The sequence below is a fragment of the Crocuta crocuta genome, unplaced genomic scaffold (genome assembly GCF_008692635.1).
Source record: "Crocuta crocuta isolate KB4526 unplaced genomic scaffold, BGI_CrCroc_1.0 scaffold2089, whole genome shotgun sequence".
In the NCBI taxonomy this organism is placed as follows: Eukaryota; Metazoa; Chordata; class Mammalia; order Carnivora; family Hyaenidae; genus Crocuta; species Crocuta crocuta.
In genome coordinates, this window is record NW_027528665.1 from 47,952 (window position 1) to 60,569 (window position 12,618).

General features: G+C 51.4%; 1 protein-coding gene across 5 annotated transcripts in view; it reads right to left on the reverse strand.

Annotated features, from left to right (window-relative positions):
- Positions 1 to 9,592: 9,592 nt before the first annotated feature.
- The window catches only part of LOC144224331 (protein FAM156A/FAM156B-like), a 38,730-nt gene continuing 35,704 nt past the window's right edge, over positions 9,593 to 12,618 (reverse strand). For all 5 annotated transcript variants that reach the window (XM_077755257.1, XM_077755255.1, XM_077755259.1 and 2 more), the window contains one exon: positions 9,593 to 11,021. In XM_077755257.1, the coding sequence (XP_077611383.1) occupies positions 10,261 to 10,902 (642 nt within the window). In that variant the 5' untranslated portion in view covers positions 10,903 to 11,021 and the 3' untranslated portion in view covers positions 9,593 to 10,260. The remainder of the gene's footprint in view (positions 11,022 to 12,618) is intronic.

Genomic DNA, 12,618 nt, shown 5'->3' on the forward strand with positions numbered 1-12,618 from the left:
CAAGGGTCTCTCGTGGTTTGCTTCCCTCCGTCTCCCCAACTATTTTTACCCTTGTTCTGCCCCATTGTCCTCTGTTAAGTTCCTCCTAATCCACCTATCCGTGGAATCATATGGTAGCTGTCCTTCTCCGCCTGACTTGTTTCGCTCAGTCTAACACCCCCAAGGCCCATCCATGTTGCTACACGTGGCCAGATTTCATGGTTTCCCATTGCAATGTAGTATTCCATGGTATAGATAAACCACATCTTCTTGATCCATTCGTCCGTTGATGGACACTTAGGCTCTTTCCATGTTTTAGCTATTGTGGAGAGTGCTGCTATGAACATTGGGGTCCATGTGCCCCTATGCATCAGCACCCCTTTATCCCTTGGGTCAGTTCCTAGCAGTGCTATTTCTGGGTCATAGGGGAGTTCTATGTTAATTTTCTGAGGAACCTAAACACCGTTTTCCAGAGGAAAAAAGCCTTCTTCTTCGAATAGAAAACTCCCACATTTTTTTCAAGCACAAGGGGCGGGGGTGGAGGCCCGTCTACCGTTCCCACGGGGGAACACTGCCACCTCCTGGTCAGCAAAACTGAATTCCACACATCACGAAGAAAAATCCATCTTTTCCGTTATTGTCCCGTGAAGACCCCTGCAGATCTTAGCTGAAGGAGCAAAGAGGAATGCGCCGAGAGGCAGAGAAAACAAAAGCACAGCCCGACCAGCCCTGCCACACCTCCTTTGGCACGAATGCCTTCCCTCCTCAGGCCCAGGGAACCTAGCTTGTAGAGGCAGGAAGCCCGTCTCCAGGAAGCCCGTTCAAGGGGGAGTAGGGAGGGATGTGGAGAGGCCTGGTCTTGCCTTTGTGCTCCGATTGGCAGGTTTTGTGCCTGAGGAAGGGGTCTGATCGACGTCATTGCCAGTGGGTGTGGCTGAGGTTTCCTGACTCGTCCAAGGGCCTGAATCGCTGAGAGCCGGGTCTGTGCCCCTATTCCTGGGCGCCCCTCCCGCCCCTCTGGCGACGCGTGTCCGGATCCCCTGGTCATTGTCCCTGTCCACCCCAGCTTGTCAACAAGCTCGTCCCTTGGCACTCTGGCCTTCCTCCTCTCAGGCCTCCCTCCCCCGCCCGCCGCCTCCTGGCCTCCTCAGGATTCGAGTAGACCACCTGGCCACCTCGGGTCTTCTCCATCCTCAAGTGTTCTTTTCCCCAAGCCGAATATCCCGCTGCCTGCCCACCTGCCCCATCTTCGTCCCACGTCGTCTTGTGGCAGCTACTGGCACATGATGTGTGCCTTTCGAAGCAAAACTGCTTCAACTTCTCCTGAGACCTTTAGCTCCTTGAGCCCCTTCAACAGAGATTTTGTCCCTGTCACTCTACTGCAACTGTTCTTGTCAAGGCCACCATGAATATCCATGTTACCTGACCCCACTCACACTCCAAGCACATTGTAGGCCACCTCGGAGGAGCCTTTGGCATTGCGCCCATTCCTTTCTCCGTCTCTTGGTTTATATGGACTGGGGAGGGACAGGTCACCACAATTTCTGCCGTTTCTGACAATGTGCCAATTTCTCATTAGGCTCCTTTTCACCTGGATATAGCATGGGAGGTGGGTCGATAGGACAGAAGAGCCAAAGAAAGAGTGTCCATTTCAGTCCAGGGCGGCAAGGCCCACAGAGGAAGTGGTGGCGGAGGTAAGACAGCTCAGACAAGGGATGGGTGTCAAGAAGCGAGGAGGAGCCCCAAGGAAAGGAGGGCTTCACCTCATTCACACTTGGGGCTCACATGTACCCTCTGCCCAATGACTCCTCTTTGAGGACAAGGGCACCTGGCGTGTAGATACGTAGCTTTCTGAAGCGGATCTTAGTTTGTGCTGTGGAGTAGCTGAGACCCGGGGCAGGGCTTGTGAAGGGGACTGTGCTACTCTCTACTGGGAGGGGCATCGAACGTGGCTGAGCTCATAGCCAGAGGCTCACGAAGGAGGCTTTAACCTGGCTGGAGACCTAGATGACTGCAGCTGAGCCCCGGGACTGGACGATCTTGCCCAGGGGCGGGATGGAGGACTCAACCCAGGTTCAGAGGGACTGGCAGGTGCCAGCAAAGTGAGGTAGATCCGAGTCAGTCAGGGACCACGAGGACCCAACCAAGGGGAGAGGGACAAAAGTGCAAGTTACAGCAGCCCCATGCATGGCATCACCAGCTGGAGCTGGGACACAAGCGTCATCCTTCCCTCAGAGACCCCCGGGGCACTGTGAGCCACACATACCCCTTCCTCATCTTGGACGGGGGATGCAAGTGGGGGGAAATGTGAGAACACTTTCACTGAAAGAGACCGAGCATTTGTGTATTTGGACAACCCACTGATTGCATCTGACCCCAGGTAACTACCTTAGTGGGTGTTAATTAATGGCTTCTCTCCCCCCCACCCCCAGCATTCCAGAGTCCAGAGGGTCAGCTGTCATGGTGTGGATCAGAGCAGTCAGGGACTAAATGAACCAATGTGCCCACGGGGTCTGAGGAGCATGAGTGACTGTGATGGCAGCTCGCCCTCCCCACTTCCTCTGCCCACCGGCCAAGCCATGTTAGAGGAGATCAGAGGTCCTTGTCTTGTCCTGTCCTTTAACTCGGGAAGCCTTAAACATCCACCAACAGACCCCCGTAACAGGGGACAGAAAGAAGAGAGGCTCCCCCACACACACAGAGCGGACTCCGTGACAAGGCTTGTCACGGAGGTGAGCAGGGCCACCTGGTGGCCTCCTTGCCCTCCACAGGCAGTTTCTCCTTTGCTGCCCAGACCCTCACTTCAGTGTCTGCGTTGTGTCGCTGGGCTTCAGAAAGGATCCCAGACGCAGAGGAGAAAGCCCAGAAGAGTGTGCTCAAGGCCACCAGTTTTTATTAGAAGCGGTAGAGGTTTCCCCTTCTATTCCTTTGGAAGGTAAACCACGTGAGTCCCCTCCTGAGACCTGAGAGGCAGGGGTGACAATCTCAGTGGTTGCTGGCAGACCCGGCAACATCTCCCAAGTTCTTTCGCCCTCTGCTGGGTCCTCAGCATCTCTAACCTCCAAGGGAGATCCTCCCCACGTCTAATAGACCCGACATGGCCTCAGGTAGGGACATTGGCTCTTATCCCGAGAAAGCAACAAACGGACCGCCAAAGTACATGTCTCACGTCTACAGGTGCTGTCATTGGCCCCCTGAGTCTGCTTTCCATGAAGGAGAGCCCATCAGGTAATGGAATAACACAGCCGTGCGGCAGGAGCAGTGTTCCATTCAACAGGCTTTCTTTACAGGAGGCTGTAGGATTGGGACACACTGATATAGCCATTGTCCCACTTGCTTCTCGGAATTCAGAAAGTCATGCTTTCTCCCACCCTCATCTTCATCAGACAGTGGTGCCCTGAGCTCCCAGAGTCTCTCAAATGGATCAGGGCCTAGTCGTGAAAGCCTACACCCTCTGTGTCACTCTTGGGATGGAAAGACCTGGAGCAAGGCTTTGGTCCCTTCCTCCAGCCATGGTCCACCTGGCCTCCATTCCTCATCACGGGGCCCCTTGCAGATAATGACCTATCCCTCCCTCTCCAGCAAGCAGTGAGAGAGAACTTTGGAAAGACGGAGTTTCCATCCCAGAGACCTTGAGTTCCGATAGTGCCAGGGCTGTGGCCACGTAGCAATGGCAGAATTTGCTTTGGGGTTGGGCCTTGGTTCTTCACCTGAGAGCACACGCCTGAGTTACCTCACGGTGGCCTGCCAGGTGGCCCTGGTGTGTGATCTTAGAACACTGCAGAGCTGGGCCGCTCCCTGTACTTCCAAGAACCCACTGCACCCTGAATCCCCTTCATGGGGATCTGAGGACTGCACTTTGTGGTGGTGGGAATCACAGGGGAGTTCTCTTCTGCTGCTCTGCGGTCCAGCTTCTCTGTTCCTCATCAGGACCCCAAAGCACCCTGACCACCAGATGGGACATGTTGAGGCCAATCTCTTGAACAGCCTTGAGTTTTACAGAAGATTCAAGTATGTCTATGCCCAGGCCACAGACAAGGTTGCTCCAATCCAAGAAACATATTTTTCACAGATATTGGGTCTGAAGGTGGTGGCCTAGTGCCCACATGCCCAGCCCTATCGCCCCAAAGCCAAGCCCCTTACGTCCACTGCTCTCAATGGCATCACTGCTCTGATCACCGCCAGCAGGACTCCTGTCGTCAGATGTCACCTCTGCCAGAACCTCCCAATCCCACCCCCCTCCGTTCCTCTCTAGTCTGACAACTCAGTGTTGGACTCTCCCTGGACACCATCCACTGAGGCTTTTACCTGGAAGATGTTGAGTCTCTGAAGCCACATCTGCATGCGTCCCAGGGGTAAGGATGGCGGGACAGATGACGGAAGACTTTCTGTATCCCCACTGCTGCCCAATCCCACTGCTCCGTCCTGAAAGAAACAGCTGTGAGGCTCATCCCAACTCCCAACTCTGTCTTCTGTTCGCCAGTGCTCCACATCCATAGGGGGTTCCGGAACCTGTATCCTGTGGTTTTCTGGTCTTGCTTTGGGGGACAGAAAAGAACATCCCCTGAAAGCACACAGCCATCTGTTTCTATTGCCCTGCCCTTGATTCCCTTCAGGCCAGGCTTCTTGCAATTGCAGATTGAGGAGCATACTTCTTTTTGACCTCTGGATTTGCCTCTTCCGTGTCCCCCGCCCATGGAACATTCCTTAGCTAAATTCTCACAAAGAGCTCCACGTTGCAAACCCAAAGTACCTGATGCTGTCTTGGCAACAAGGACATTCCTTTTTTTTTTTTTTTTTCTCCCCCCTATAAAATGCTGTCTTTCCTCAGTGTCTGTGACGGCAGCCCACCCAGGCTTTCTTCCCACCTCAGATCATTACTTCTAAGTCTCCTTGTTGGCCCATTTCATTTGATCCCCTCCTAAATCTTGTTCTGTTTTCCCCCAGGATTCCACCTCTGGCCCGTGCCCTCCTCTTCCTATACACGATCCGTGGGTGACCAAATGGCCATCCAGAGCTCTGCCCACCAGACTTGATTTCATGTATATCCCCTTGTATGTTGATGGCTTTTCCCATCTACACGTCTACCTAAGAAATGTCTGTTGGGCCCCAGGACCCTATGGGCTGAAACTATGGGGCATCTCCACTCAGGGGCAATTCCCATAAGCCCTGAAAATCTGCAGAGGACCCCTGACCTGTATTCCCTGTGTCATGGGTGGGCTTTGCCATCCACCCAATTCCTGAAGGCAAAGTCCTGGGTGTACCGCTCGGTGTGCTCTCCGTCGCCCAATGACTCTCTGGGACCTGCTCTGGAAAAGGCTAAGCCATGTTCTTCACCTGGCCACAGATGTGTGTCAAGTCCCTCGGAGGGATCCTCCTCAGCAGATCCACTCTGACTGCATCCTGAGCAGAGAAAATTTTCCCTGGTTTGGGTGGTTCCACACAGGAATTCTGAGGAGGAGACCCGGGCCCTGTCATATATCTGGGAGACTGCGCTCCTCATTCTGTTAGAACTCACAATGTCTAACCTCGATGAATTAGGCATAGCAGGAAGCCCATCATGTGGAATAGGGTCTCAAATATCCAGAAGAAATCGCTAGAAGAGAAAGTTTGGGGAGCCACGTGTCCATTTGTGGGCATGAAACAAGGGACAGATCAGTTTTCTTTTTCATGATAAATTCCTGGACCCAGTTGGTCTGAGCATGTGAATTCATCTCCACATAAATTACAGTAAAAGGTGAAAAAATACAATTCCATGAACTTGGCAGATGAGCCTGACCACGGATCCATCTACATCAACTGATACAAATCTCAGCCAATCAATCTTCTTTGGAGAAATGTGTGTTCATGATTTCTGCCCACCTTTAATTGGAGTGTCTGTTTTCCAGGTGTTGAGTCATTTGTAAACTGCTCCAGAAGCGATCTGATGTATAGCAGATGTTGAGATGCATCTCTGAGCCTCACCTGTCCTGGATTAAATAGAATCTTGAGCTTTAGAGCCATGTGTTACTACTGAAATTAAGAGAAAACATTCCTTACGTGTCTTCTCTTTCAAGAGCTATTTTCCTTTAAATCTGAGTACAGCTGATACACCATGTCACGTTCGTCGCAGGTGTATATGACAGGGACTTAACATGTCTAGTGTTATGCTCTGCTCACCACAAGTTTAGACACTATGTGTCATCATACAATGCTATACTTATTCATTCCTTCTCTGGAGGCCTGTTTCTGCCACTCGCCTTCACCCATTTTTCCCCCATCCACTCACCCTCTTCCCTGTGGCACCCCCTTCCTTGCTATGTGTATTTATAAGTCAGGAGCCATTTGTGACATAGTTATTTTACAGCCACGTTTAGAACAATTTCAAGGAATGAGGAGTGTGTTTAGGCACCCATGTCCCCTTCTTTACATGACACTCAGGCAGGCAGAGGGGAGAGGGAAGGGCCTCAAGGCAGTGGGATTTCCATTCCCTTGGTTACCTCTCCGCTGTGTCTCCCCACTGCGTTGCTGAGTGGGGTAGGGGGCCCAGAGGGGAGGGGGGAACAACATCCCTCCCCACTCTACACGTCTTCCTGTGGCCAGAAGTTGAAGCAAAGGGTGAGGCTGGTTACCAGGGATATGCAGCCGGGTCCATGGGATTCTTGAAGGAAGGAAAACTCCTCCTTCAAGCCGGGGTTTCAGATACAGGATGGACCATGGGAGCCTGACCCCAGCCATGGATTTCTGAGCCAACCATTAAGTTCACCCAGCAGGTGGCTGCGCGTGAGCACACACAGACACATGCACAGAAGTGTGCGCTCGGCAGCACTCCTTTCTGATGAGCACAGTGACTCAGTCTGGTGGCAGCATCGCACCCACAGGGAGGAGGCATGTGATGATGGGTCACGCAGGCAGGACCCAGAACACGGGAAGGGCCATGGGGCAGTTCCTTAGTGTCATGAAGTCAATGGCAGACCTTTTCCTCCATGACCTACACAGACATCTGCATTACATTTTCCAAAGGGTTTTATTGGGCTCCAAATACACACCACTGTCGCCCAGTTAGAGTCCAATGCAGTGACTTGTAGTAAATGCAGAGAGTCGTGCAGCCATCACCACAGTTCAGTTTCAGAACATTTCTCTCTCTCCGGAAAGGCCCTGTGTACCCATCAGCACTCACTTCCCACTAGGACCTCCCGACCAAGGCAAAGTCTAATGTAATTTCTATCTCTATAGGTTTGCGCTTTCTGGGCATTTCCTAGGAACTGACACCTGCTTTAAGTGGACTCTTGTGTCAGCGTCTCTCATGTAGCAGAACGCTTTGGGGGCTCATCTATGTTGCGGCAGAAATCGCAGGGCTCAATCCCATGAACCGTGAGATCAGGACCTGAGCCGAAATCAAGAGTCGGACGCTCGACTGACTGAGATACCCAGGCACCCTAGCAGGAAGGCTGTTAAGTAACAAATTCGATTCCTTTACTCGATAGGTACATTGAGATTTCTGATTTGAGCCTTCCACTTTACCCTCATGCTCTCCCTGTATTTCTTGCCTTCTGTTGGTTCTCCCTTGGCCTCTGGTCTAGAATTTGACATGCTGATGCTTCAGGTTCTGTGTCTCCCTCTCTCTTGCCCCCTCCCCCACTCTGTATCTCTGTATCTGGAAAAAAAAAACATAAAAAAATTTTTTTAAAAAGAGGCACCTGGGTGGCTCACTTGATTAAGCGTCCGACTTCGGCTCAGGTCATGATCTCACAGTTCGTGAGGTCGAGGCCCCGCATCGGGCTCAGTGCTGACTGCTCGGGGCCTGTAGGCCGCTTCCAATTCTGTGTCTCTCTCTTTCACTGCCCTTCCCCCAGTCCCACTCTGCATCTCTCTCTCTCTCTCTCTCTCTCTCTCTCTCTCTCTCTCTCTCAAAAATCAACAGTAGAAAATGTAGAATTTGGCATGCTGAACATCTCTGGACATTACTGGATTCCATCTCCTAGTCTATAACTTGGGACCGTGTACTGACTCAGATGGGATGCCCAGATACACTCGGTATGTGGGCAAGGGGCCAGTGACTTTGAGGCGGGATGGGATGGCACCACTGGGTCCGTCAGTTACACCAGCCCACCCACTCCTCCTGTGCCCCCATGTAGGCCATGAGTAAGTGTGGTTAGGAGCACCCTCAGCAAGCCCCACATCCCCACTGCCCCGCCGCATTCCTTCCCACCCCTCTTGTCTCTGGGCCACGGAGCCACAAAGGGGCTCCATGATGGCTCTTTGCCACATGTGTGAGCGTCACAGCTCTCCCTGATTAAAGGCTCAATCCCAAGGGCTGGGATTGTCTTGCGATTACTCCAAACTTTCCCACCCCAGCGGCCAGCCTAGTGTGGAGGGGTGAAACCACAGGTGGCTAACCGCCTGTCTGTGGTTGGTGTGGCTGCTGCAGTAAGGCCATGTCTTTATGATTTCCTTGAACTCTGCCAGGTGGGGAGGACTGCTCCTGTCCCAGTGCATTATGGGGAAGATCCCTGGAGGCATCTTACCAGACCTGAGGCTTCCCGCTTCTCTGCACTTCACCCCTGACCTTTATGGAGGTTAAGGCTGGTGAGCTGGTTAAGAGTCCTGCTCTGAATCCAGTCCACCTAGGTTTGCCTGCCACCCTCCCCTTCAGTGCCTGTGTGACACTGAGCAAGTCACCTGACCTCTCCGCACTCTGCTTTTCACACACAAAGTGAGACCGAAGTCTTGATGAATGATGGGTCTCTGGGAGCAGATTAAGTAAGCTGATATATGGAAATATGTAGAATACCGTCTGATATCTAGCACAGGATCAATCAAGTGAAATGCACATGTTATCCTGCTAACCACACGCCGAACGATCAGCGTGAATTTAGGCCTCAGAGTTTAGAGGAAGAAAATCACTGCTTTATTTACCTCCTCCCATCAAGTGGGGGAGGAGCGTGGCAGGGGCACCTGAGCTCCAAGCTCTCCGGAGAGATGACACGTTCAGAACATAATAAACATACCTGCTCTCAAGCCCCTTCTGTCTTCAGGACACTCACAGATGTTTGCAGCAACACAGCTCCGGGGACTGCCTACGTACGGAGACCGAGCGCAGGCAGAGTTTCTCTGTAGTTCGGAGGGATTGCACGGGCACTTCCTGGGTTACAGGGCATTGTATGTGTGGGGAGGAAGAGGGTGGATCGATTCATTAATGCCTCCTGAAATGAAAAGGCACATGTGTAAATCCCAAAAGAACTCTGAAATGACTCCATGTGATTGATGCAGGCATGAACCTGCTGTTCACATCCCCCAACCCAGGGACACAGGGCAACAAGGAACGGCCCCTTGAGATGCTAGGCCAGGGGGGCGGGCACCATCCCCCAGGACCTTGTACCGTGGGCGCGGGCTGTGCTTCCAGCTCTCGGTGGGCAGGAAGACTCCCTTCCATTTGCTCTGTCTGGGTGATCCGAAGGCTGCTCGTGCCACAGGGCTGCAGACGGCGACTCGGTGGTGTTCCCTGGGGGCCTCCCCAGCCCTGGCTCCAAACCTCCTGATAAACTGTGATCTGTGGCTCTAGATTTAAATGCAGCGACCTCCCACCTGACAGAGGACAACCCAATATGGATAAAGAACCTGAATGCAAACGTTAGGGGTTTTTTTATACGTATATTTATTTGGCAAGGATGATGAGGTAACGGGTCACAAATTCCTTCGAGGGGAATACTATCCGTGTTATAAAGCAGGGAAACACTGATCTACACTTAGCTCAGCATGTTCATAACGGCTTACACACACAGCACAATGGTGAGCCACCAAGTTCCAGTTCCACGTCCCTTTCTGCACCTCGTTTCGCATCAGTCTCTTGAAAGTGGATCTCTGTTCAGCACACGTCCATTCCAGCAGACCAGTGCTGCTGCTGGGAGGCAGTCTGTGAAATGGCACAAAAGCACATGGCCATCAACAGGCCATTCATGCTACAGGGAAGCTCTCTACCGCACTGACAACAAGGCGGGGAGGAGAGACAGAGTCTGGGGTGGGAAGGTGACAACATGCATCACGGGAGCCGCAATACAGAAGTTACGGACCTCTGGGGTACATGGTGTCCCACAGAAAGCCCCACGGGGATCCATGAATTCCAGGTCGCAAAGACAGGACCTTCCCGGGATTGGGTGAGGGCTCACACTGACAGAAGTTTCAGTCATCAAGGCTGCTCCTGTCGCTCCTCTGTCGGCTGCTCACTGGTCCCCCAAAGGAATCCACACCGAGGATCACGTCTGGAGCCATTCAGACCTCCGTCACGCGAGGATGAGCGCCTCAGTTTTCTTTCAACCACTGCTTTAGGAGCCTCTGAAACATTCTTTTGCTCTCCTGCTGCATCTCCAGTTGGAGCTCCTCGTCTCTTTCCTGCTGCTGGAGCACCCCTTCGGGCAGCAGGCCGGGCCGGCTGGTGCCCAGGCTGAGGGTCAGGCCGCTGAGGCCCTGCACCAGCGTCTCCCAGGAGGAAGCATGGGGGGCCCCTTTCCTCTCTGCAGGCATCCCAGAGACATGGGGCCTATGGCTCTGGCAGTATCGACATTCGCATCTGAATCTGTTCTGATCTCTATCGCCTGAGGAGGAGATCCTGGCTTTCCTCTCAACCCGATAAGGTGCCACCTGATCGAGGTGTCGCCGTCTCATGTGCCCCAGAAGGGTTTTCTTCCTCTGAGGCGACGCTGACCTTTCCCACCGCCTCTCCTGTAGGCTTTTGTCATCTCTGTAGCGCTGCTGGAGCAGCCCCTCTGGAAGAGGGGCGGGGTATTTGGTGCCAGGACTGGTTTTGAGATCACCCAGGCCCATCATCAGCAGTTCTGAGAAGGAAGGAGGGGAGGCTGCCATGGCTTCCTGGGAGGTCTCTTCAGAGATCATCGGGGAAGATTCAGAAATCAGTGTTGAGCTGCACTTCTGGAGCGGATCCATGGAGGTGCGGTCCGTGCTCACAGCTCCACCTGGCCCTTCCTCTAGACAGCAAGGTGAAGACGGAAATTGTCAACGAGCTGGAAGCTAGTAAGGGACGTGTGTGGCCAGAAGAACCCAGACTGCACCAGATGGTGATAAAAGAAGAAAGAAAACTCCGTTATTATTCATCTGACTTAACTTGCTGAGCCTAGGCTTTCTGTCTGTTAAATGGGGATACATAACAAAGAGCCCTACTCCCTAGGATGGTTCTGGGCTTTCCATGAGAGTTTACATTTCCAAGCCCAGAATTCGGATGGCATATAATCAGGACCACAGGCGTGAGATCAATCATTGCTTCCACATGACAGGTAATGCAAAATGGCGCGCTGCAGTCAACCATGTTAATCCCCTGCCCGCTTTTTTTTTTTTTGAAAGAGAAAGGAGGGGCATGAGTGAGCAAGATTAGAGAGACACCAGGGAGAGAGAGAGAGAGAGAGAGAGAGAGAATCCCATTTCAGAGCCCGAAACAGGATGCCACATCAGCCGACCCTGCTGACTTTTTGTAACCGTTTCAAGCAAAATTTTAAGAACATTCCATGTGTGACCAGCATGTGCCCTCCTCATAAGGGTTCATGTACTTTCAAAAGGAGACACTGGCTAAAACCTATGCATTTCCACCATGGTGACACATTCTTTTCAACTTTCACTGGCTCTCATCTAGTTAAAAAGGATGCTCCACCCTTTGGAAATCATTTCATAATCCTCAGTAAGCAGCAATAAGAATTTTACTAAAATGTAAGAACAGGAATCAATGAAATTTCTAGCAACACAGATTAGAGAAACTCAAATGAAAAGCTGCTTCTTTGATGGGATGCCTGGGGGGTTCAGTCAGGCATCCGCCACTTAATTTCAGCTCAGGTCATGATCTTGAGGTTTGTGGGATTAAGCTGCATGTCAGGCTTGTGCTGACAGCGTGGATCCTGGTTGGGATTCTCTCTCTCCCTCTCTCTCTGCCCCTTCCCTGCACGTGCATGCTTTATCTCTCCAACTAAATAAATAAACTTTTGTTTTTGAAGTTGCCACTTTGAAATAATCAGTGAAATTGATAAACCTCTACAAGACTGGAGGAAAAAAAAGAGAAGACGAAAGAAGACACATCACCCTTCCTGACTTCTAGCCATATTACACAGCTAGCGTAATCAGAACGGCATGTTACTGGCATAAAAACTCATACATGGGCTAACGGAACAGAATCGAGAGCCTAGAAATAACCCCATGCATGTACGGTCAACTAATATTTGAACACAGAGTCAAGAATACTCAATGGATAAAAAGACAGACTCTTCAGTAAATGGTGCTGGGAGAATGGACTCTTCACACGTAAAAAATAAAGGTGGATTCCTATCTTACACTCACAAAAGTTAACTTGAAATGGATTAAAGGCTTAACTGTAAGAGTGGAAACTAAAACTACTAGAAGAATACAGAGTAAGAAAGCTCCTTCACCTCAGTCTCGGCAATGCATTTTTGGATATGCCACCCAAGGTGAAAACAACAAAATCAAGAGCAAGTGGGGCAACATCTAACTAAAAAGCTACACACTAAAGAAACCACCAAGGTGAAAAGACAACACATGGAAAGGGACAAAATATTTGCAAACCGTATATCTGACAAGGACTTAATATCCAAAATATCAAGATCTCAAACAACTCCACAGCAAAAAAAAAAAAAAAAAAAA